The sequence below is a fragment of the Vidua macroura genome, chromosome 1, assembly GCF_024509145.1.
Source record: "Vidua macroura isolate BioBank_ID:100142 chromosome 1, ASM2450914v1, whole genome shotgun sequence".
Lineage (NCBI taxonomy): Eukaryota > Metazoa > Chordata > Aves > Passeriformes > Viduidae > Vidua > Vidua macroura.
Window position 1 is genome coordinate 47,473,269 of NC_071571.1, and position 24,344 is coordinate 47,497,612.

General features: G+C 41.6%; 1 protein-coding gene across 5 annotated transcripts in view; it reads right to left on the minus strand.

Moving 5' to 3' along the window:
* Positions 1-8,977: 8,977 nt before the first annotated feature.
* Positions 8,978-24,344, minus strand: part of ELMO1 (engulfment and cell motility 1) — a 303,043-nt gene continuing 287,676 nt past the window's right edge. For all 5 annotated transcript variants that reach the window (XM_053976921.1, XM_053976912.1, XM_053976927.1 and 2 more), the window contains 4 exons: positions 23,963-24,070; positions 20,610-20,692; positions 14,849-14,926; positions 8,978-10,313 (listed from right to left, as the gene is read on the minus strand). In XM_053976921.1, the coding sequence (XP_053832896.1) occupies positions 10,113-10,313; positions 14,849-14,926; positions 20,610-20,692; positions 23,963-24,070 (470 nt within the window). In that variant the 3' untranslated portion in view covers positions 8,978-10,112. The remainder of the gene's footprint in view (positions 10,314-14,848; positions 14,927-20,609; positions 20,693-23,962; positions 24,071-24,344) is intronic.

Below are 24,344 nucleotides of genomic sequence, written 5' to 3' on the forward strand. Positions count from 1 at the left end.
CATGCTGTCACCCATGGATGAAACCAAGCATACATACATCCCTAGAAGGTGAATTTTGGTTGAGTTGTGAGTCTGTAGCACCAATGAGTAACAAATGCCATGTCTTAGCTACACTGGGGAAAAGCCGGCAGAGGTTTTCCAAATACTCTCGCTGCTTAAGTTTCACATAAAATCCAGTAATTTTCTTCTGCTGGGGATTTGGAAAGTGGTGCACCTCACCAAAGTCAGCTCTTGCCCTGCAGAATCAGACCCTAGACTGAGTATAAATCAGTCACAGGTGCTTGAATTAAGAGAATTAATTAATAAGACATTCCCATCCCCTGGAGGTTCAGGGGACAATGAGGAAGGCATGGCACAGGCCAACACAAACCACATATATTAATCCTGAATTTGTCCCAAGTGTGACAGACTGCTGGGAGCTATTCTTTGTGCTCATACCAGGGGGAATTGATGGGACCTTATTCTCTGTTTGCAGGGAACGGTTCATGCAAGAAATTACATTTCCCAATGTCATTACTAAATCCCACGATCCTCTTCATGAGTTATTCAGCACCAGTTGCTCCAGTCTTGCACACCAGTTTTTTATCATCCTCACATCCACCTCTGTCTTTCAGCGATGAATATTAATTATCTTCATTCCAACGGTAGAATCCAATCCTCTCCTACCTTGCTAATGTAGTTCCTTTCTTGAAGATAAGCATACCTATCTCCCAAAAAGAGATAGTGTGTGCTGGAAAAAGACACAGAACATTACCAAACAACCCTGGGAGACAGGGATGGCTGCCCAAAGGAGTCTGTGGTAGGCTTCAGAACCTGGAAAACTATAAAGGGGGCCAATGGAAATGGGCTTTCACTAGCTTGTTCAAGATGCTGCAAAATGCCTTTTTAATGCACTAATCTGTCAGCAAGAGAATTATGAATCCATTAATAAATGGGGAACATCTAAAAGTTCTCATCTCACCATACTATAATATTTTTCTTTTTCAATACATAGCATAAAATTTTGCTTCTATAGCACTTTGGGTGCCCTGATTTGCTGCTAGTAAGACAAGGTGGTGTCAGTAGTACTAAGGTACTAATTGCCATCAGGAGCTTGGCCAACCAAGCAATTACAGACATGCCTTCCTTCTCTTCACAGTGTGGAAAGCACAGCTTCAGCCCCATCTATCAATGATGGGGTGCGAAGGAGCCACCTTTAATCTCCTGGACCTGTCATGAGGTGTGAAGAGCTCACACACCATAGGGATGCTGGCAGCATCAGAACTGCTTGCTTCCCCAAGATGACTTTCCTAGACAGCTGCCGCACTCAGCAGCACCACTGGGGAGCCTGGAGTGCCTGGAGATGGCTCCCAAAAGGCAAAGCCACTTTTTTCAGCCCTCAAGGAGCAATTTGCATGCTGTGCAGAGGGTGCAAAGCCATGGAGACTGCCTCCTCTGGAGCACTCCACCAGCAAGGCATCATGCCAAAATACCTGCCAGTGCCTCTGATTGGGGGAATCAGATTTGAAAGGCCCTGCAGAGGTGCTGTAGGAGCACCCTGCTCAGTCCTGCAAAACTTGGCACCAAGGGTCTATCAAGACTCATCAAATCGTGAGAAGAAAGCAGTGCTCCCGCTACACCTCCTGCCTGTTTGACAGGCTTGCCTGCCATTGTGTAAACCTCTAGGAAGCTACACAGTGGGAAGTGCTAGAAAACTGCAGGTGACAATTCCCTGCTGCCAAGGGCTCGCCTTGCAATTCAGGCTATTGATGCCCATCCTGGGGTAGACAGGACTGCCTGCAGGGTACCTGTGCCCAGGTCCAGGCTGACCATTGTGCTGCTGCTGGCTGTGTTTAATTTTTTTGTTCTGCATGAACAAATTTATTAAATCCACAACTTTTTCTTTTCTTTTTTTTTTTTTTCTTCCAGACAGGGCGATTTGAAGGAATACGTGCTAGTCACTTGACTAATTAGCTTAATTCAAGAAGATGTCTTTAGAAGCCCATTGCTGAGAAGCCTCCTCAATTCTGGAAATTTAAAAGTGACTTGAGTTTGATTAAAATCGAACCAAACCAATGCAGGCAATTGTTACTTGCTTTCCTGTTTTTTTTTTCCCCACACAAAGACAGCTTTGATTCATGGCTACAGCTGGTCCTGTATATGCCACAATAGTCAGGGGCTTGGACTGCTGTTTTCATATTAGAAATGTATTTAGGTGAAAATACTGCCATTCATTCTGTATGAATTGATGGAGCTGTTATGTCTCCCTTTCTGCAGTAAATCATTTACAAGGCCGGGTGGGATGGTTTTCCTCAGGCCATGCAAGTTTCATGATGGAGGTTCTAGAGCTGCATGAAGGTCAGAATTTCTGATCAAAGGAGGGTATCGAGAATGCTGCAGTTTGACTTCTTCTCTGGGGGGAAAAAAAAACAACTTGCTAATAAAAAGTGAAAATATAAAAATTGACATTTTGTTTTTATTCCAACTTTTTACAGCACTTTAAATCTTAGAAATAAAAAAAGGCTCTGAAACACTAATTCTTTTCAGAAGAACCATGACCCAGTTGGGACAATCCAAAAGTCAGCTGAGAAGGAAATTTCAGTCACTTGAGCTTCTCAGTTTTCCTTACTGAATCAGTGATTCAGCTAAATTCACACAGTTTTTGTGTGTGTTAAATCTTCCTTCAGTGGCATTTTCCAACAGAACCACTGCCACTTTCCTGGCCAGCTTAGCATTACCCCAGTGCTCCCCTTGCCCTTCTGCTGGGTGGAGCACCTACACTGGCACTGTGCTGCTTCTTCCAGTGGACTCAAGGTGATGAAAACACAATGATGCAGCTCACCTATCTAAACAGGGCACTTCCACAAGGCATAATAGCCATGGTTCAAAATAATAATAACATTAAAAATCTAAAATAAGGTTGCTGTCCTCCCATCATCTTTTGCCTGAGCATGGATGCAGGTATACAATATCTTTGGTGGGGAGCTGGCTTGTTGCTCCAACCTCCCCTCCTCACATCCCATCTCATCCAGCCCCACAAACATGCCAGCTGCTATCAGCTCTGATATTCTCCATCCCCTCTCACCTGGATGCTGCCTCCTGGAACATCCAACACTGCCAAGCTGTAAATGAGCTTATTTCAGGCTTGTTTCTGGGGAAAGGGAACTGAGGCACTTGCCTCCTTTGTGTGCATGTGCACGTTTGTGTGCATGCATCCACCTGCGAGCTGCTAGATTTGATGAGAAGCTGGAGGCTCAGAAGTGGTTTTATGAAGAGTTCTGTTGAGGACTCGGTAAAATTCCTCATTGAAGGAAAAACCCTGGCTGAAAACAACCTTAAGAGAAGCTGGAGAAGCCACCTGTACACCAGCCCATTTTAACACCTCAGCTTTCAATGGACCTCAGATCATGCTGGATTGAAGAGAACCAAGAGTGTCAGATGAAGGTTTATGTAAAAACCAGCTTGGCTGAATTGCACTTTGGCATAAACAAAAGGTATCACTGCACGCCCCCTGGACTGGGGACAGAAAGGGGGAACCCAGGGCTTTGAGAAATGTCAGAGATTGACAGAGGGTATTGTGAGTGAAGGAACATGTGCAGGGGGACCTGTGCGGGTGAAAAACACCCGAAATAATTCTACTGGTGCTCTTTAAATGTCATACTCCTGGCAAAGAAACCTTTCACATGTTTCTCTGCTCGCATCGCCAAGCCTTTTCAAATGCACCAGGCTTCTGTTGCTTGATGGGGGGAAGAGGGAAGCTATGCCCTGGAAAAACCCTGTGGATGAGCCGTTTTCCTCTGGGAAAGATGCAAGCAGTCAGCAGCTTTGCACAATGTACTGCACCCGCATCCCCACTGTCCTCATTTTAAGATGTTGCATAGAAAACTTGTTTTGAAGCCTGGCAGATTCCTACATGGCTGCTCTCGACTTCTTCCAAAACTACCCTGACAATACAAACTCCCTTGTCAGTTGGCAGGGAATGAAGTCCCACAGGCTCAGCCTTCCACATGTGCATGGCCTGCTGGTAGGACAGCAAAGATCTCCAGGGTGGATTTCTCCCTTGGGGAAGGTGGGTGGGAAGGGGATATTAAACCTGAGGCATTTCAAGAGAAACCAAGAAGATACAGACATAGCTCATAAAAAAATACTGTCTCTTATTAAACAAAAGACAGTCAGCCTCCCTCTCCCTCATGATAACCAAGAGGAATCCCAAAACATAATCAGTTTAAGCTGAACACCATGTTGCTGATGAGATTAAAATTAGACTCATGAGGTTTCATCATGGGAAAATTTAACTGTGGCACTCAATCAGGCTGCAGAATCCTCCAATGACAACTGAAATAAAGTCATTCAAGACAGATTCTTAAATGTCACAGGAAAGAAAGCCTGCCCTTAGCTTCATCCCTTGGCAAAATTTTACTAAGCATCTCTTTTCCCTCCCCTCATCTACATGCACTGCTCTCTTGTGGCCATACCCTCCCCGGGATGAAACTACAGGTCAGCATGCTGCTTGGAGCACACAGCACTGGGTTCTTCAGCTTTGTGGCGGTCCCATAGGTCACATCTTATAGGAAACATCTATAAACAAGAGGCAAATAGGATGAGAGAGGGTTTGCAAGAGCCTTCCAACATGAAGAGGCTTGTTTGGCTCTTCCAAGAGAGTATAAAACCACAACAGCTGCAGTTCTCCACATAGCACCTCCACTGAGGTGCCTACAGTAAAACTGAGAAACTCTGTTGAAAAAACACATCAGTTCAGAAAACTCTTCTACTTCCAACACCAACTTTTCTACTTGGAGAGGGATGGCTTTTGAGATGTTTCCTTTGCCCTATATGTGTCCCTGCAAGCTAGGCATCACCAGCTCTGCTCTTCACTGATGTTCAAGGTCTCCCAGCAAGAAGTGAAAATAAAGAGTAAACATACGTCACTAAATGAGCTTGAAATGGTCTCCTGTACTTCTTAACCTTGGCCTCAGGAGGCTGTTGCAGGACAGCACTCCCTGACTCAGCACTTTGAAATCACCTCATTATCAAAATTCATGGCTCTCCCAATATCCATTTTATGCCTAGTCTTGCCCTAAAAAAACTTGTGCTTTTAATGCCACTGTCCTCTCAAGTTGCAGCCTGATTTCATCCAGAAAGTGCTCCTGTTTCAATTCTTTAACTGCTGTTTTAAGTCCCAAAGATGCATGAAGCAGCTGGAGTGATGTGGAATAATCAGATAGCATCCTGCTTAGTCCCTTGCAGTGACCAGAGGTACACATTCCAATTACATGACAGACAGAAAAATAATTATTTGCATAGCCTCTGAGCATGTAGCAAAATGTCAGTAACAGGTAAAATTGCCTTCCTGCTTACACAGGCCCTGATCTAGCTTGGTCCATGAGCACTCACCTAAATTTAGGTGCCTGTTTATCAAACTGAAATCAAGCATATTTTGCTGCATAGGTAAGTGCTTTGTTAATCAGGGAATTTGCTTAAGCCATGTGGCTGTTTAATATTCAAATATGATTATAATCTAGGGAGGGAAGGAGCACTGAGCAAGTCTCATCCTGATTTATCCAGCTGCTGGGAAAGCAATGACAGCTCAGCCAGCAGTGTGACAAAAACTCTGTCCTATGAATGTCTTCCAGAGTTTGCAGGGATTTTACCTTTACTTCCTTGGGGATGCTTTAAGGGGAAGGGCTGTCATACACTTAGTATTCCAGACAGCTAAGACATACCCAGATCAATAAGGGCTGGATTTATTATTTTCTTTAACTCTGAAGAAGAATGGAGCAAGAAGGGAGTAAAATCTCACACTAATCTTATTGTACTCCTTAGATGAATGACTTTCACATGACAGTGAAGCTAATTCCATTTACTTGTCAGTGAAGCAGCAACAAAACAGAGAGCAGGGGGGGATATGGCAGTAAAAGAGTGTCCTCCTGCTCCCAGCATCTTCCTTGCTGGTTATTGCTCAGGATTAGCAGCTTGAATCACTATAGAGCTGGATGCATCAGAGGCACCTTATCACTGGGCCCAATGTAATGACAAACAACTGAAGAACATATGCATTCAGGGGCATTTCATGCCCATGCTCTTCTCTCCATCTTCTCCTGAAAGGAGCATGTTTCTTTTCTTCTTTCATCCCTCTTTCTTTTGAGAGCTGGCCAGAGGCTGTGGGATTGCAGATGGTAGCCTACATTCCCAGCCTGAGGGGATGCAGGTCTCCCTTGTATTTCAGCTGTCTGCCAGAGGAGAGATTTGTTCTGGGCAGTCGATCTCACCAGGTTTCCATGCAAGCCTTCATATTCTCATTGATGTGACATTGATGACAAGCACCCTCGGCAAGAAAAATGCAATTCTGGGTAGGGCATGAAGACACAAGAGGATTTCACAAATGAAGTAAATAGGATCTTGCACTGTCATTTTGCAACTGAAGAGTGAGTCAGCACCTACCTGCCTCTTGGCGTGAGGATGTTATTTCTTCATGTAAGGTTTAATGAAATAGTTGTCCACACTGAAAAAAGAACAGCTTCTGAAAAATGGTAATAAAAGCCCTGTTTCTCTGACACATAGCTTGTACAGGATTACTTAGAGTTACTGCTCTTCTCCTTGTCCTTACAAGTAGAGCAAGCAGTTGACTTAAGAAGATATGTATTTTTCTTGATTCAAGTTTTCTGGTAAAAGAATATATTAACTTTCAAAAGCAAAGTCACTTCCAAAACAGGAGATAAAATTAGACTGATTTTTTTTTTTTTTTGTTCTCTCTCTCCTTTATGGCTTTTACAAGCAATTACCCACTTAATGTTTTGAAATTATACAAGAAACTTCAATAGCAGTTCTTTTTCCTGCTGCATCTCCTTGAATGTGAAGATTTAAAAGCTTTTCCGGAACACAACAGCATGAGCAAATGAATTTGCCATTTTCATCCTCAATTTCTTTTTTTTTAAAGAATGGGAAGCAGCGGGATATTTCTTCATCATTTAACTTTTTTTTGTTTTAAATTTCATAATGACAAAGTGAGCCTGTATGACAGCTCTAGAAACCGAAGGCAGGATTCTTCTTTTGCACCACTGCCTTTCAGGTTGCTGTGGGAGTGCTGCTAAAATAGTTGGAAGGGCTATTACACCAACGCATCTCTTGAGCCTCTTCTTTCTTATGGCAGGGTGGCAGATACAAATTTAGCATTCCTGCTTATGTGACCATCCCACACTGTGCATAACCCCTACAAAGAGCCAGGCCATGTGGGGAGCTGGGGATCCTACAAAGTAGGGCTTCAGGAAGTAGTGAGGTAGAGCCACACAGCAGTGCTGTGGTATCCCCCAGGTCAGGCTGCACCTACCCTGTCCCAGGGCAGGACAGAGGGTCTATGTCACCTGCTGTGAAAGGAGAGGGCTCCCAGCTATTCATACTTAAGAGCCCCACGCTGCCTGAGTGGTGTTGATGTGCCTCAGTGTCATGTGGATGGGCACAAGCTGTTGGTAAAAACAGAGGGCTGGGTTGCCAGCTGTCCTCTCACCAGTCCCCTGGGCTCTTGGGTTGGAATTAGGGGCACTCACCTTAGTGGAGTAGGCAAGTTTAACCTTTATCTCTTGCTCAAGTTGTCCCCTGGAGGAGGGGTTTTGTTTGCTCCTCTCTGATTGTCATGCAGATGTCTGCCTGCTGAGACCACAGCATAGGAGTACAGCTGAGCTGGTAGTGTGTTTGGCTCTTACAGCTTAGGAGTGAAAGGTGTTTCTGTTGCCAGCAGAGCAATACCCATCTGAAGCACCAAGTATAAATCTGTAAGTAAAAAGCAAATCCAGCTGGGTTAGGGAAATTAAAACAACTCGGGCTCTCCGTTCTGCTCCAAGTTTTATCTGCATAAAATTGAGAGGCAGCATCAGCATCTTGTAAAGAAACATGTTCCTACCTCCATCCCTCACCCCTGGGACCCCTTAAAAATCCCCTGTGCAGGCAGTGCCTTTGCTTCTACTATTTCCTGACCATGACTACCTTTGCTATAGTCTGACAAAGCTTTGGAGAATAAACCATCTCAAACTCATACAACTCATGTTGTACATCTCTGTTCTCATTAAGACCGAACCTCTTCTCAGTTCACACTTCACCTTAACTTCTCCCTCCAGAGTTTAACGCAGTCTCTCTTATTAACTTACTGTATCATTCATTACCACCAAAACTAACTTATATCTTCTGTTACATTATGGCATTCATAAAATACTGCACAGCTTCAGGAAGGCATCTTCCTTGAGACTTTGATTCTTGCATTCATGCAATGTTCTCATCATCTTCCTTTTTGTTGCACCTGCAGGACATCATTTCTCTCCTCTACTGGTGTGAGGCCAGTCAGGATGTTTTCCCCAGAGCCATCTGGATGGAGCAAAGGTCACCTCAGTTGAGAACTTCTATGATTGTCAGAACTGGAACCACCTTCTGGGTTTCTCACTAGCACAAGTTCTGAGAAAACCCCTTTACCATCTTTGTCAGCTTGGTCTCAGCAGGAAAGAAACTTACACTGAAACATCTGTCTTCAGCATGTGCAGTAGGAGGGCAAGAGCTGGCAGGTTCCTCCAGACTCAGACTTTTGCAATTGAGCTTAGTGAAATACCTAGAAAAAATATGAGGATAGAGGGAATCCATCTTGCAAAGCTCAAACCTTCCTAATACCAATTTGCTGCAGCCATAAACACTCTCAATGGAAAAAATGGAAATACAGGGAAACAGCTGCCCCAGCAAAACACAGGAAAGGCAGCAGCCTTGAACTGACTGTGAGTACATCAGTATGCTCAGCTTTTGGATTTCACAAGGGCCCTTCTCACAGGAAGGCTCATGTAACCATGGCAATGGAGATCTCTGGATGCATTTCATCCTTGTCACCACTAACAAACAACTAAGTTAAATCAGATGCAGATAAGAACAGTCTTCCCACTCCTCTTTTTACTAAACAGTTCAGAATTTCTAGGAATCATAAGGAATAAAAGACAACTTCAGAAGAAAAACAAAGTCCCAAGAATCATCACAACTCAGATTTTTATTCAACAGTGAAGTTGAAGGGAACGGTGTTTTTTCCCCTTCAGGGCAAATGTTCCAAATGAAAATTAAGTAAAAATATTGTTCCCCAAAAGTACTCACAATGAAACTGGTTTTCATTAAATATATCTGTTTGGCAAAATAAAATAAAAAAATTAGAACCCGTACAAAAAAAATCCCTTGCAAATTTCTAACACTGTAGCAATGACAATGATGTAAACCTGGATGTTTGGCAGTTGTAATTAATTTTTGAAAATTACTGTTGAACTTTGGACCAAGGAAATAAAAATCACTTCAAATAGCAACAAGCCAATTTCAGAGGCAACTGAGGCTTAGGGAACGCTATAGGAATGGGACACACTAGTGGCTTCATACACGGTTTGTGCGAGTGATATGCTAGTGTGGGGTTATTGTAAGAGCTGGGAGGAAAAGAAGTTAAAAGCTGTTGCAGCATTGCAGCGTATGGTACAGCAAAAACCTGCACTTTCCATTCTGGGAGCCGATCGTTGGGTGAAGGCTGGAGGCAAGAGTTGAGATGACGGTGGAGAGAATAATGACAGTGACGGATGGTGCAAGCACTGGGAAGCAGTTAACGAATTTCATCATCACATTGGATTCAGTGGTGAGCAGACTCTTGTGAGTGTCTGGGGAAATCTTCTGCTTACAGTAGCTGCTTTTGCTCCCTACCTCCCTCCTCCTTCCAGTTAAAGCCTCTGCCCTGCCAAGTGGGTTTCACAGGCATGCAGTTTGATAACAATGTCCTTTAGTTAAGAATGTCTATTCCAGTATTAAAAATGTAAAAAAAGTCCTCAGGAGGGTGCTTCTTAGTGGCAGTCTTTGCCTTAAGCAAGGCCAATGGCCTGCAATTACAAGTTAATTAAAGCAATGTGGATTTGGATGAGCAATGGGGAAGATGGGAATGGGGAAGGAAGGGATGCAGGGAACAGGGAGGAATGCAAGTGTTTCTACATCCCTCCCCAAAGCCAAAATACAAGGTGCAAAAGTGGGTTTCTTTTTTTCCTCACACTCTTTTTTTTTTTTTTTTTTTTTTTTTTTTTTTTTAATATCTCTCCAGTTATAATGTATTTCCAGTTTCAGAGCAAGTTTCAATGACTGCCTCAGTTACAGTCATAAACAAAGTCGTAGTTGCTGGGCTCCTTTGGGATAGGTGGGGGAGCATCTGGGATTTGTATATTTTCCAAGTCAAGGAGGCGTAGCTTTATCTCCATGCTGAGCAGCGTGTCTAGGTCGTTCCGTGTTAGGTCACTCAACATATCCTTTCCAAGGAGGGCGTTCAGACCATCGGTCCATACACAATACTGCACAGGAAAAGGATAAAAAATCTCATTAATAGACTTTTCATACACAAACTCCTTGTTTGGTCTGGTCCTCTACAGTTAGTGCTCCCATGGGGACTTACAAAGAGACCTAAAATTAGGTTGATGCATTTTATCAGCTCAGATCTTGAAGAAGGCTTTCACTGAGCTGCTCAGAAAATGGAAAAACATTCCATAAAATGGGACAAAATGACAGTGTTTAGTTGTTTGACAATTTGTCACCTCCTCCAAACTTCTTGGTGAATGTTCTTCTGCAATTATTGGAGAAGGAAACAATAACTTAGGACAATGAACCTCTGGAGAAATCTCCTTCACTCCTCTCATTCTACTCCCCCAGTATCTATTAAAAAAGCCTAAAGATTATCTTACACTAACTAAACTTTTAATTCCAAGACAGTTAAGTTAGGTGAACTAAATCCCACCCCGAAATCCTTCTTGACTCTTAGTGTAAAAATCCTGTACTATCTGCTTTTATAATTGTTTGCTGTCCTATATATGAAGCTGTTGTAATTGATAGTCTCACATAATTATGCCTACTTTACCACTATTTTACACAAAATAATATATTGTGAAAACTACAGTCAGTTTATGCTATGTCCTTCATGAAAATTAACTACCAAGCTGCTTGGGTATAATACTGAATGCTGCAAATACTGAACTGACCTCTAAAGCCTTTTCCTTACTCTTAGCTTTTTCCTTACAGGAGATGCCATCTTTCCCAGCAGCTGACAGCTTGTGATAAACGTGGGCTGAATAACCATTTAAAATCAGCAACAAATTCAAGGGAGATTGGTGATCTAGAGTCAACTTCTATTGAATAAGTCACTTTAATTTATTACTACAAGCCATTTATTCAACTATGAACAGAAGTACTCAAATGCTGTCATCTAAAAATAAAGGTTTCAATCATGAACTTGTGTCCTAGTTTGCAGGAGAAAAATTAAATTAACCGTAACTGCATTTTTATCTTACAAATACTTCTGCTGGATTTCATGCCAAAAAAAAGGGTTTTAAATTTAGCTGACCATTTGCTACATGATGCCGCTGAATTTAAAGATAGCCATGGTTGACTTCATCCCACAGCAGAAATGAGGATTATTTTTAAGGAAGAGAGAGAAGCCCCCCTCTTCATGCAGAAAAAGGGCATGTTTCAAAAATAGGATGGGTTAGCACACTTCAGCATCCGAAGTGAAATCCAACCCACTTAAGTCAGTAACAAAACAGTAGCAGAGGGAGCTTTTTCACCTAGGGTGTGGGCAAGCCAAGCCACAGCTTTAATATGAGATCAGCTATATGGAAGAGACTTTAGAGTTCAGGTTGCCCTGCTGACAAGTACTAAATAAACAACTTAGCCTGCCTATTCTAGGCTGTCAAAGTATGCCACTGAAGACTTTTAAAGCATGCATTTTTTTTTTGGAGTGAATGCAGAATATCAGGAAAAGAAAGAAGCTATTCTCAAAAAATAATTACATTTGAACAGACTATAATCTTTTATGATTTACTTGAAATCTTTCTCTGGGAAAGTTTTCCCTGAATTCATTATGAAGAAAGGAACAGAAAAACAAAAGTCTCTGCTCAGGTTACAGGAGACCAGAGAAACTTCTCAACAGATGCAGCCCCTGATGCAAATCGTCCATCACCTGCGCAGTGAGTGTGGCCAGCTCTTCCTCTGGGGAGGAATCCCAGAGAGCCAGAAAGCAGAACTGCAGTTCTCTCCTCTTCCAGATATAACTCATTCAGGGCCCACAGAAACCAAATTCTGGCCACAATTCTGATAAGTGCAATGGCCTGGAAAAGGGGCTTCCTCTCTAATCTCCATATTGGCAAATGCAGCTAATTAAACTCCTGCACATGTTGAGCAGAGAGACATCCTAATGAGATGGTGAAAAAACAGAGGCATTCATTCAGAAGCTTTTTTCTTTTTAATATGCAAAAGAGACTAAGAGCCACTGAAAAATTAATTTATGAGATTCATTTTCATAAAACTCCAATGAAACCTAATTATGGCCTCCCTCATCAGTTTCTCTGTCAAAAATCATGGATAAGATTAATCCACCTTTTTTGCTGTGTAGCTGAAACCAGTTATTAGTATTTAAATGAAAAACAAATACAATGGAGTGATCTCATAGTACTGAATCCTCTGGCTAGCAGTAAGCTCCAACAGATGGCTAAGGGAATTCACAAACTTAAGTGTGCTAGAATGAGGTCCAAATCTCAATGATACTGGTTCAGTAATGAGATTTTATCAAAGAATTACTTTGGGAGACAAGAACTAGAAAGCTTGCACAGGTTTCATCCATCTGGATGCAGCCCTGAGCAACCTGGTCTGAGCTCATTACTGACCTGCTTTGAGCAGGAGGTTGGACTTGAGACACCTTCAGGATTCCTTGCAGCCAGAATTATCCTAAGAGCCTCGTTCAATTTTTCTTTTTAGGATACATACAACTCCCACATTTCAGCCTCACTCTACAATCACGAGGGCTGCACGAGTACTTAAAAAAAGCCCTGCAAGTCTGACCTGAAATTGTCATGTACCAACATCATTCCTGATGCTTCACACAAAGCTTTCAGAATCTTGAGATGTCACCACCAGATCTTCCAAACTGACAATGCTGCTAAACTATCACTTCTATCAACAAGCATCCCAACTACTTTGATGAAGAGTCACAGGCTTCACAACATACTACTTCCCTTTCCTTGTGGGTACTTCCTCTGAACACTTGTACTTTCCACTTTAATCATAAGTCACTCTTCTGCAGGCCGTGGAAAAATACAGAGGATGTGAGATGTCCTTTTAAAAACTTTCATTTGAGAGCTGTCAAGTGGCAGCAGAGACTGTTGCCTCTGGCCATTTTTTTTGGAACATATTAGTTTTGTTTCAAAGAAGCTGCACAATACCAAAAAGAGATATGAAGATAAAAGGTGTGTTAACGCAATCATGAGCAATTGGGTTAGTGCATCTCACTGCTACTGCCTGTCAGTGGGATGCAACAGCAGCTTTTCAACATTTGAACTATTAAAATCCACCCGTAGCTATAGGCTATATTTGAGATACAGTGGCTGAAAAAATTGTTGGTTTTCATGACCATTTGTGCTTCTGAGCTGAAACTGTCTAGAATTCAGTTTCTGGAGAAAAATACTCGAACCTATGTTCAGTTCAGAGGATGATGACAACCATGTGTTGCTTACAGCTACAGCTCTAATGGCACATTTTGCCTGGGATACTACTGGTCTTTTCTCTTACATGAAAACTGACCAGCAAATACTTCTCTGGAATGAACATTCTTGAAAATGACACTCAAATATTAATCCACAGAAAGACCCAAATGGGCATAACTGTATCTCCTCTCCTAAAATTAACATTTAATTGAAGGTTTTAGTCCAGAGCAACAAATTTTGAAGTGGCATAGCTAATACATTTCACTTGTACAGCAATTTCACGCACTTTTTTAACACTACAGTATAATTCAATTTAAAGCAATCTTCTTGATCATCTTAGCACAGGGTCCTGAACTGAGACCAAATGTGATATCTAAAAATAAGTGTGAAAATGGAACACAACTCTTTTGCTTTAGAAACAAGAGGTATTTTTTTTAAATATAATGCATTCTGCTAAGCCTTTACTTGAAATTTCTTTGAGAGAAACACATCCAATGATTCAACACAATTAAGGTAAATTAATCCCATCACATTCCAGAAGGCAATGATGTATTCTATTTCTTTGTGGCTTTTACTAAGAAAAGGGAGCAGGGAAGGGGCTATCAGTCATCCTTGCTATTGGTATTTACATTGTCTTTATACAATTGAAAGCTGCTGCAAAACATTGTCATGTGGAGATGGAATGAATACAGGAGGCCTTCTACGAGCACTTGTTATGAATGGTCTTAAGCAGTATGAAAATAAGAAAAAGGGGATATGCCATTCTAGAGAGCACAAGTCTTTGGCTGAAATTGAGACCCAATTATGGTATAACCACCCCTGACTAGGGGGTGGTTGTCAAAATTCATTTTGACAGTGAACTCAGTTCACTGTCAAAATGAACTGAGGCTGGCAGTGATTCTTTGAAAGCTTGACTGTACAAATTCTCAGTGTTGAAAGTTCACACAGCAAAATTCTCTCGTGTCTGAAGTACAGCAGACCACAAGAAATCAGGAAATGGTGAGTGAGGTCTGTAGAACTTCAAGGTCTGCCCAAGCTTTCTTATTTCTGTTTCTTATGGCTCGTATTTCAGGAGAACTTAAAAACACTGGTCTGTAATTTGGAGCTTCATGTGCTCTGTGATGTAGGAATACAAAACATGTTTCTTCTGTGTCTCAGATATGCAAAAAAATTGCAGAAGGTCTCATTCCTGTACTAATCCCTTGAATTTGTCAATTTGTTGTGAGACATAACACTGATTTAGATGGACCAATACCCTGGGCCAAGATGCCTATTCTTATGTTCTTACAAAGCCATCTGGTGCCTTAAAGCAACTAAGATAACTTCAAATAAATTTCTGTGCTCTGAACATTACTTACCTCATGCTTGTCTGGAGCAATGAAATTCAACTGGCCGCTTGAGTCATACAATATAGAGAAAGCAAGCTCTAGCACCTCCTGGAACAATACAAAGAAACACATATTAATGCTGCATGAGAGAGGCATCCGTACATCCAGGTCTGTCTTTCTTTCCTATCCATTATTCCCCAAAATAAGCTGAAAAACAGTTTATGGTAGTCTCCTGTCTGGCCAAAGCTGCAGCAGTACCAGACCACTGCAAGAGAGAGGCACAGCAAGAATACCACCATGGTTGCTTCAGTCAAAACAAACTCACTCACCTCAGTGCTTACTGTGGCACACTGGGTCATGAATTACTTTACCATTTGAGTTTAAATTTGAGCTAGTCAATGGTGAGGATTAAAATCAATAAAATGAATAACAGTACACTTGCAAGAAACTCTTCATGAAGACTCACAGTTTTTTTCACTTTGTATAGATTAAACTCACAAAGTTCTGTAAGGTTCGACTCCTTGTGTTAAAAATCTTGTCAAGACAATGAATATTCTGGTATATACTTATGTTCTTTTCACTGCTGGAAATATATTAAATTATTCCCTCACAGGAGATTTCTGTAATTTTGTTTCCACCTGAACCAGAATTGCCAGCCTCAGTCAAGCCAAACTATGCTGGTTACCTAAAGACCCAAAGGAATTTCGGGAAAGGAAATAGCAATCATCTTTTTGTCCCCTCAGCACTGAAGCTGGAATTGTAAAAGGTACCAAGGAGGATTCATAAAGTGCTGACCTTCTCTAAAAGTCACCTGGACTTGAATTTCCCTGAGGAAACCCAGGCAATCTGAATAAACAATGATCTTTCAGTGGCCAGCAGTGAGCATGCAAAGATGTTGTCTTATCAGCTGCCATATTATGGTTTCTGCCTGCATCACTACAAGTGCCATTATAAGGATCTCACAATCTATACCACAATCTCGGTGGTATGGATATATTAACTGTGGAAAAAAGACCCAGCTACATAGCAGAGTGCTGACTTGTAACTATGATCTGTATCACATGTCCTGTTCTTTTTGCCTCTTGGCTTCCTCAGCCTTGTCACACTGATACCTTTTGCTGACCCTCAGCTGACAACAGTCCCTGCACTGCCAGCGGTGAAAGGAGAACAGCTTCCTAAATTTGCAAAACTAAGTTTTAAAATGGAAGAATTGACTGTGGGGACTGCAGCATAAACATTGTTCTAGATTGCTACCCCTGAGCTCCTGGTCTGAGACAGACATAGATATTTGAATTTCTGTAAGGGCTTTTTTGGTTTTGACCTTGTATGATTAAGTGCAGAGTCTGAACCATAAAACTTGCAATTCTTACGGATAATCTTGGATAATAAGAGATTAGGCTTCTCATGGGAATGTTCTTGTTTTCCTTGAGTTTAGTTACTAGGTTTGACTTGATGTATTGCCAAGGCTACAGGAGACAAAGCTGTATTAAGTCGTCATTGTGTTAAATCTCCAAGGAGGCTGCAAGTGCAAACAGCGCTGGTGCGCTCAGCAAACCAATGGCTCAGACTCACACGGCCCTTTTGTGTTGTAGGCATGTCTCTCAGCCACACCTTATTAAGAGTGATGTCCCTCATTACAGAAACAAATCTACCTCTGTCCGCATAAATCTGACATTATCTCCTCCCACAGTGTTATAAATTACTGACAGAATACGCCAAGTAATGCCACTGTGGTTGTAGCTCTGAAAAAAGGGCTTGTGCTGTTATATACTGTGATGTTCCTGAATTTAATGAAGGTCAACAGTCCCATAGGCCTGACCCCTGTAATTTTTCCTTTGGGAAGCTCCAATGAATATACCTTCTTCTTCACCTCAAAGAGAGAAAAAGGAGGGGAAAAAATCTCTGCTTGGAAGAGGCATGTGTCAGGATGTCAAGGGTTTAGTCATTTCCAGTCAGGCAGAGAATGAGAAAGGACTATGTTAAGGGCACCTAGCTTCTCTTTCTGGGGAAAAATATTATTTTGGCAGCCCTGGCTACAGCTCAGCTTCTTTGCTGGCTGCCCTGGACTCTAAAGGCTTGGGAATGATGACTTCCAGGTGCCAGCATCTCTGTTGCTTTATGCACAGCAAACTGTCAAGGAAAATGGAAGCCAAAGGAGCTGGAGTTGCCAACTGGCCTTCCACATTGACAGTAGTCTCAGTGGTTGAGCTGGCTGACTTGTCAGGGACCCCCACCTGGTTTTGATACAGTCCCATCACTGACAAGGAGGAGCTGGCAATTCTTAAATGAGAACTGGTCAGTCTTTATCAGCCGTCTGTAGTTTTCCCTTCTTTTCTCTGTTCTACTTCTTAACCTTTCTCACAGTAATTTTTCACTCAAGCTGTTTCCGCTTGTTTCTCTATCCTTCTGGTCTTTTTTATCTCACATTCCCTCCAACCTGTTCCTTCCTTCTTTGTTTTGCTTTCCTCCTCCTGCACCTCAAGCTGCTGAAACTCCCTCCCTTGGCACTCCTAGTTCCTTCCACGTGTTAGACCTCTGCCCTTCCCCAGATGCTTCTCAAAGGTAACAGCAATGGCAGGCCAATACTTCCCGCTCCTTGGATTCAGCTCTGTGGGGGAAGCTGTCTTAGGTGGTATGAAGGGAAGGTTTCTCTCCCATGTCCCGAGGTTCTCTCTCCCCCAGTCTCCACTGGTCCCCAACACAGGCCAGAAGCAAGCTATTTTTCATGAACAGGAATTTTGGGTGCCTATGGTGAAGTGATCCCATGCTACTTTCTACTTTCTCTGTCTTCAACATCCTCAAAACACCCATGTCTTTACTGAAGACTGAGGCCTGGCCATGTTGAGCTTGCTTGCCAGAGCCAGAAGATCTGCCCCAAAGAGCTCTCTAGATAGGCAGCAGTGGGAAATGAAGGAGGAGAGGAGAGGAGAGGAGAGGAGAGGAGAGGAGAGGAGAGGAGAGGAGAGGAGAGGAGAGGAGAGGAGAGGAGAGGAGAGGAGAGGAGAGGAGAGGAGAGGAGAGGAGAGGAGAGGAGAGGAGAGGAGAGGAGAGGAGAGGAGAGGAGAGGAGAGGAGAGGAGAGGAGAGGAGAGGAGAGGAGAGGAGAGGAGAGGAGAGGAGAGGAGAGGAGAGGAGAGGAGAGGAGAGGAGAGGAGAGGAGAGGAGAGGAGAGGAGAGGAGAGGAGAGGAGAGGAGAGGAGAGGAGAGGAGAGGAGAGGAGAGGAGAGGAGAGGAGAGGAGAGGAGAGGAGAGGAGAGGAGAGGAGAGGAGCTTCATTCATCAGAGATGAACCATTTTAGCTGACTAAAAAGGCACAAAGCCTGAAACCTGCCACATCAGCAGATAAAGGGTGATAGGAGAACACTTCATAATATCTGGCCATTTTCTTTTTCTAATTCTTTTGTCATGCTTTATTTTGAAGACTGCAAAATCTGATGCATTTCATTTCCTTGAAAATCATTGGTACTACTTGGGAGACAGAAATAAGGATTTTAAAATTAAACCTAATTTAAAAACACAAGCAAGACAAACAACAATGGATTCAGATCTGGTCCTGTCACATCTTTTCATCTTCATATGCATGCAAATTCCAATTCAGTTTAACCCTTATTTCTTTCTAAATTGTCCTGCTGAAAGAACAATGGCCATGTGCTGGCATATGAAGAGATGCTGAAGCCTTTTTTATGGACATTTTGCCAATTCCAGCTATGCTCATAGCATGGCATTCTGCCATTCAATTTTCTTTTCTGACAATGAATAAAATTGAGGTGGACGTTATATATGTACAAAGAAAGCTCAGAATGAAAAGACCTCTTAAAAATATATTACTGATTGTGAAATTTCAGAAAGTGGAAGGTTTTATACACCAAACTCAGCTGAATTGCATTCTGTGTCTGCCTTTTTATAAATTTTAATTGCCTAACCCATATATAACTTGATATGCTGCAACCAACATGTTATTCCTATGTCAGTTAAATAGTTGCAATATTGTGCCTGACAGTTTGATTGGGGTGACAGATTAATTCAAAAATTCTGATGTGCTTCTCAGGGGAAGAAATAAGGAATTGAGGAAATAAAAAAAAAAGCCAAACCCACCAAACCAAAACCCCTGCACCACATAAGAAACAGTAAAGCCATCAAAATTGCCATCGTCTGGGTCACAGATAGAATGCCTCCAGCCGAGGATGCAGCCATGCTACCTGTGAATTCCAGATCTTCACATTCTCAGCCAGAAATTTTATACCAGTCCAAAGCAATTTTACCTAAGGAAATGGGGCAATGCTGAGAGCTGAGGACAAACTGATCTGCAGCATTTCTATTTAGCATTAAATACTATCTAGACATTACTGCGCCATAACGATGACACATTTCCATCACTGCCACCCACTGCTTTCCATCTTTCCCTTTTGTGTGGACATATGAGTGCTAAGGCAAGGAAGAACTAAAAATATTTTATATGCATCATATAAATGTCCCAGCCAAATGTGCTGATGGTTCAGCTGTAACATGAGGTAGGAGTTATACGTAATCTATTGTACTCATGTGTGTGTGTTTGTGGCCTGATTCAGAAAATCAACAAGGAAAAATACTCTGGGATATATTTTTTCCTCACTTGACTTTTTCCTTTCCTATCATGTAAAGCCTATGTTGAAAGGAGAGCAACTTCTCTATAAGAAAACAAATGCAAAAAATAATCAGGTTGCTTTGCCCATCTGTGCACAGTTAAAGAAAGAGAAGTTGAAGCTGTGAAGGTGCAACTAGTTGTGTGATGTAGCTTTGACAGGACCTTCTCAATTTTTATGGCTCCTTTCAGAATGGCTTTTTCAATTTTATCTAAAGTGTTGAAGCAGGAACTCTTAAATTCACTATTTTGTCCATCAAAATCTCCTGGTCTGACCCAAAAATTTCTCAGTTTCAGGTAATTAGAAATTCTGATTTGAAACCTGTGATCTGGCTCCCAGACTTCTCAGAGTGCTCTTCTAGGTCAGACTGAACACCATTAGAGTCTCATTACTTCTTGTAAGGTGAGAGAGACAACCTGATAGAAAATTTATTTACATACCTCATAGAATATGGTATTCACCACTAACGATGCCAGACATTGCTAGTAACTCTATTTCTTCTTGATGTGGTGACAATTCTTACTAACAGAAACTCTGCAAGATTCTGGCACTGCACAATTTTAGTACTACTGTCAGCTTACAGTTCTTGCTCTGACACTCTGAAAGGTAGTATAAATCTAATTTAAGCTGAATATTGTCTCCTACACATTTTTTCCCAAATGAACTGCTAAGCATGTCCTTATACACCTCCTTAATTGACCAGGATTTACCTTACAGCCTTTTGTTGGCAGTGGTTTTTCTACCTGACTGGACCAGCAGGTATCATCAGCTGGACATTAATTGCAATTTTGGCATGTGTTCACTAAATGTGGGTTCATCAGAGAACACAGCTGGAACAAACTAGTTATTTATCAGACACAATATAGGTAGGAGTAGGCACCGACAGCCATTGCTGCTTTGCTGTAGAGATAGAAAACATCACTACTAAAGACAATTACAGTTGTGCCCTGGGTATATCTCAATGCACATCTGCCATAAAATATGAGTAAAGAAGGCTGCTAAGCTGGCCCAATAATTTTACTCAAATGGTCTGAGGTGGAAACAAAGGGTATACATACATGGAAATATTGCAGGCTGGAAAGAAAAATACCTGTATTATTTCAGGGAAGGTCAATTTGACAAGCTTTGTATTCTGCACAGTATGTGTTCATAACAGTTTGAGAACCATACCTTGTTTTGTTTAAGAGCTCCTTTCTCTTTCATATGTGGGCAGTCTTTCCCAGTCACAACAGCTTTTATATCTGCCACTGGCACTGCATTAAAAAGAAAGAAAATCAAACCCCAGAAAATTAGTTAGAAGCAAGGTATGTAAAAGTTACAGAGTCTAAAAAGAAGCAAGACTAATGTGTTAAAATTGCCATGTCCTTTTCCATGTCCAGCCTTTTGTAAGAAAGAAAACTGGAAGAAAATAACTAACACAGGAACCAGTGAATCTTGACAAAATTTCAGACATCTGGATAAAAGTCTGAAAATGCTCTTTCTTGCCTATTTAGACTACCTTGGGTAAGAGTGTTTCATATAAATGCGTACCTGTGCCTGGACAGTATGTGTACTCATGGATCTCAAAACCATATTGTTTTCCTCCTTGTTAGTGTAATGTGCCTGCTCTGTTGTTGCTCTTTCCTAGGCATCCAGGTAAAGTCTCTGCTGGAGAGAGGATGCTGGGCAAGTTGGACCCTTCACTCAGCGCTGTTTTCCTTCTTTTAAAAGCCTGTAGGAATTTTTTTAAAAATAGTTTTCTATTTCAGTCCCATCAGCAGTTTAGTTGCTTTCTGGTACTAGCAGGAATAAGGAATACTAAGACTTATAACAAGCCATTCCAATTGCTTCAAAATGTGACATGATCAGAAATGACTGGGGGGAAAAGAAAGGTAAGGAAAAATACTGGAATCTGCTGCCACTCAGAGTCACAGAGTGAGGTCACCAAAGCGTAAAGATAAATTTCTCTGAGTTTCAAGCGGAAGTCAATTTTCCAAAGGTAATTACATTATGGAGAATCTATATGCTCTACAATACAATATGGTCCCTGAGTGACAGTTTCTACGATCTATAAATAATCCATTATCCTTGTGGCTGCAGAAAAGTATCTTATATATAGAACAGGATAGTAATATGAAAACCTGTTACTGCCCAGTTCTTTAGAAACTCTAATGGAAATAGTGAAGAGAAGAAATGCATTTACTCTTCTACTGGGCCCAACAGCAGCATATATTTTATGACAGATTACCTCAGCACTAAACGGATGGCACAGGATGTAAAAGACATTCTTAAAGTATTTGCTTTGCATGGAAAACTGAAATGAAAGGAAATAATTTGACTCTTCACTACTCAGCTTCTGCCTTTAGTCTCAGAATTTTATGCTGTGGGTCTGCTGACTTTTTATGCCTCTGACAGTCCCGCTTTGAAGAAGAAGAGATACTGTTTTTGAGAGGAGAGAGTGAGCTAGAATAAACTGGGAAATTAAGGAGCTATTTGACTGCAACTATGGTAGAAAGGTCTTCCCAAGAAAAGAGTTCCTGCCATTTTTTGAAGAAGCCCAGGAAAAGAATTTCTCTGTTTGCATAAGATAAGGTTTTCTGAGGTCAGAGCTCTCAACCAAGAAGGCTTTTCTCCAGGTTTCATACGCTTGATCTGTGTGATCTGGAATACAGTTACTATAGGAGATCACAGACTGATGTGACATCCTAATCTTTATTTATCTGGAATTTGGCTTATGCCTTGCTTTAGAAAAATATAATCAAAGACTTCAGGAGGTATCAGAAGTTGACTACAAGATGCTGGAGGGCATAAGCACAGATGTTATGTGCTCACAATGGATAAAGCCTTGAGAAGGAGGGCAGCTGTTTTCTGTCCCAGCTGGAGTCTGCATGGCTTGTTAACTCTGCCAGCCTGAAGAGAGGGGTGACACTCACAGAAGTTAAAAGGTTAAAAACCCACACATTTATTTTTAGGGAATGAGACTAATTATTCAGACTTATTATTCTCAGGCAAGGAGAACACAAAATGCTTGATGCTGCTTCTCTTGGTTCTGTTTTCTTACCCACCTATTCTCTTTATCTACGGATCTGGCTCCAAATGCTGAGAAGTTGAGCATCATATTCAAACTTTAAGAATTCAAAAATCAATAATCCGTCCAGAGAAAACCAGAATATTTATGAAAGTTCTGGCCCAATGGTTTCTAAAGCAGGAGCCCTGACATTCCTGAGTAGGTTCAAGAGTGCACAGAAAATGCAAGTGCCAGATGATGCTCACAGTCAGGGTCAGGGGTTTGTGCATGGAAGCATGCTCCAAGCAAACAAATCTGGGAACTGCTGCTCTTGTAACTGTGCCTGCAGATCAAGTGTGACTTTCATTCTTCTGTCACTCTGACACTATAACATTCTATGGCTATTTCTCTGCCTTGTCCACAAAAACAGTGTCTTTCTGTGCCAATGCAGCAATGTGAGGCCCTGTCCTACATTCTGCCAAGACTGCAGTAAGACTGTGGAACATCCTTGAGGCAATCTGTAAGGCAAGGAAAACAAGAGAATGTGACTGCAAACTGTCAGGGCTCCAGCATCACACAGGCTTTTCTTCTTTCCCTCTCAGACTGCATCTGGGAGCACTTGGACATTTTAAAAGGAGCTGCCTGGAGACAGGTTAGAGGAGGAAATTTCACATCATTCCCCAATTTTCAGGCTGGAAAAATTACAAACTTCTGAAAAATTAGTCTGCCATTCCATGAAAGAAATGGAACTACCAGATGAAATACCTGTATAAGCGGGTCTAATTTGATAATGCCAAGGATTTTCAGAAAAGAACAAAAATAAATTATTCTTTATTCAATGCTGGATTTCTTGAAGTCACCTCCCAGTGACAGAACTATAGTCCTTATTTCCACTATCATAAAAAAGCTTCTCTGGATTACAGGTTAAACCCCTACAACTTGTGTTGAAGAACAAAGGAGAAATCACTAGAGTGTGATGGTTCTGAAGAGCTCCAAAATTACTTTTAACCATAAGAAAAATCCCAATAAATCCCCTGATAGGAGCTGGCACAGAGACGTGTCCTCTCCCATTTGGCTACACAGAAACAGTGAGGTCCTCTCAATGCTCTTCACAGTGACCTGTCACATTTAAGTCCACTCCTTACAATAACTAAAAAGACCTCTGTACTTATCCTCCTCCAGTCACTAGACTGCCTGTTTCCATGGACAGGCAGTGCTTCTGAATATGCCCAAGTATTTTTATTTGACATCCGCAGTTAGATGAGCAATGAAAATAAACTGTGTTCCTCTCTAGGAAAGACATGATCTTTCCAAGCTGAATGAAATTATAAACTCATTGAAAAGCTTAACGCAGTCCCCACACATACTTGCCAAACCCAGAAGAGTGGTGTTTGAGTGCAGGAGGAAATGTCCCCTGCTCTTTAACTTCATAAAGAGAGCTGTGCATAATGTCCCATGTTAAGAGAAACCTACTACAGGTTATAAAGAAGAGCTAGCATAAAAGAAGCAGAAGTCACAATCTTTGTGCATGACTTACACTTATCTTGCAAGGAATCATGAGGGACTTCTCCCTGTGGACTTTCTTCCAAGTCTCCATAGTGCAAGACCTTGTGATTAGGTGAAAGTCGACAATACCAAAATTTGTCTGTTGAAATAAACACATTAAACAAGGTCACTGACATGTATTCATCAGCCTTACCAACAGCAGAGGAGAAAGCTTACTCAAGCAAGGTGCTACAGGGAAAGGCTGTCTTTTCTTTCAGAAGAAGAAATGTGTAGGGTATATATATAAGAAAGGTAGGGACTTTGCTCAGTAATTTTACTTAATTAAATGAAGCTGGCATTAATCTACAGGGGTTTTGGTATTGACATAGTCACTGGCTCAAAAAAAAAAATACTACAGAGAAAGAATTGACTTA